Below are 1,354 nucleotides of genomic sequence, written 5' to 3' on the forward strand. Positions count from 1 at the left end.
ATACGTCTAATATCAAGTAAGACAGACTGGCCCCGTGAGAAGTTGCCAGTCATCAAACCCTCATCCAGTGTCAGGGCGTAGGAGGGAGAACTGGAACACAGTCAGTGACTCCCATGGAGGGAGGATTTCTCCCTCCATCACTAGTTATATGTCTAGTGATTTTTCACTGCTGATTTGTATCCAGGCAACCCATGTAAATAACCTAAAAAACGTATTTTCTAAAGTTTGTCTATGCTTACATCATTACACAAAAATCGGAAAATAGAAAGATGTACATCATACAGTAGTAAGCAATGCAAATTTTTCTCTAAAGTGGGGGTAAGCCCCAATAATCCCATCTTAAAGCTCAAAACTCTAAGTCGAACCCTCATAAGTCCATATGCTCATGACTTAGCATAGGACTATGTCTTGATAATCTCATCATTAACTCAAAAATATCCTAAACTGAAAATACAGCTAATAACTAGATAGATGATCCCATTCTAAAGTGAAAAAACTATAAGATAAACCATTGTGGCTGTGCGGCACCTATAGTTAGATGTCATTAAATGCACATACCAGTAGAGATGGAGCTTGCAATATAAGAAATTTAAAAAAAGACTTGTCACATGATGAAGAACTGGAAAGAATGACATCCTAAAACCACTTTTTTTCTTTTTAAATTGAGACAGAGTTTCACTGTGTTGACCAGGCTGGTCTCAAACTCCTGAACTCAAGTGATCCACCAGCCTCAGCCTCCCAAAGTGGTGGGATTACAGGTACAAGCCACCGCACTTGGACGAAAACCAATGGTTTTCGTTAATACACAATGGTATAACTCTATGCCGCCAAGAGTCTTACACAAATTTCCCCAGTTTCCTTATCACACGCAGTATTTCATAAAAATTACTTCACGTGCGTTGACAAACTTCTAGGACCTTTGGTAAGCTGCACCATATTGGATAGCAGAGTTAGTTGAGGCATGGGTCAAGTGCTGGACTGTCTCTTCCAGGCTGCTTCCCCTTCTAGAAGAAAAGGTAAACGAGGGAAGCTCTGGTTTCCTGAAGAGATTCTTTCACAGGGAGGACGTAGCAAAGCCTGCGTCATCTTCATAAAAGAGCTTCTCGGAGTCCACCATGTGGTCCTGAATTGTTTCCTTTGCATGTCCTTCCTCCAGTGTTGCCGAGGCATGCAGCAAGGTGTTGACTGAGAAGAGAGGAGATTTAGGGTCTCGATGCTCCAAGGACAATCAGCACAGGATTGACATGGGACCCCCCTGCTTCCAGCAGTGAATGTTCCAGAAGAGCCCTCTCAGCTATAGGGACAGCAGTTAGGACACTGTCCCTATTCCCTGTCTCAAGGCACAAAACACTTA

General features: G+C 42.5%; 1 protein-coding gene across 1 annotated transcript in view; it reads right to left on the bottom strand.

Moving 5' to 3' along the window:
* Nucleotides 1-1,054: 1,054 nt before the first annotated feature.
* LOC105510209 (tumor necrosis factor receptor superfamily member 10D-like) overlaps nucleotides 1,055-1,354 on the bottom strand; it is a 19,204-nt gene continuing 18,904 nt past the window's right edge. Inside the window, 1 exon segment of the mRNA XM_011939868.1 lies at nucleotides 1,055-1,185. Within this exon segment, the coding sequence (XP_011795258.1) occupies nucleotides 1,055-1,185 (131 nt within the window).

The sequence above is a fragment of the Colobus angolensis genome, unplaced genomic scaffold, assembly GCF_000951035.1.
Source record: "Colobus angolensis palliatus isolate OR3802 unplaced genomic scaffold, Cang.pa_1.0 Scaffold184, whole genome shotgun sequence".
Classification (NCBI taxonomy): Eukaryota; Metazoa; Chordata; class Mammalia; order Primates; family Cercopithecidae; genus Colobus; species Colobus angolensis.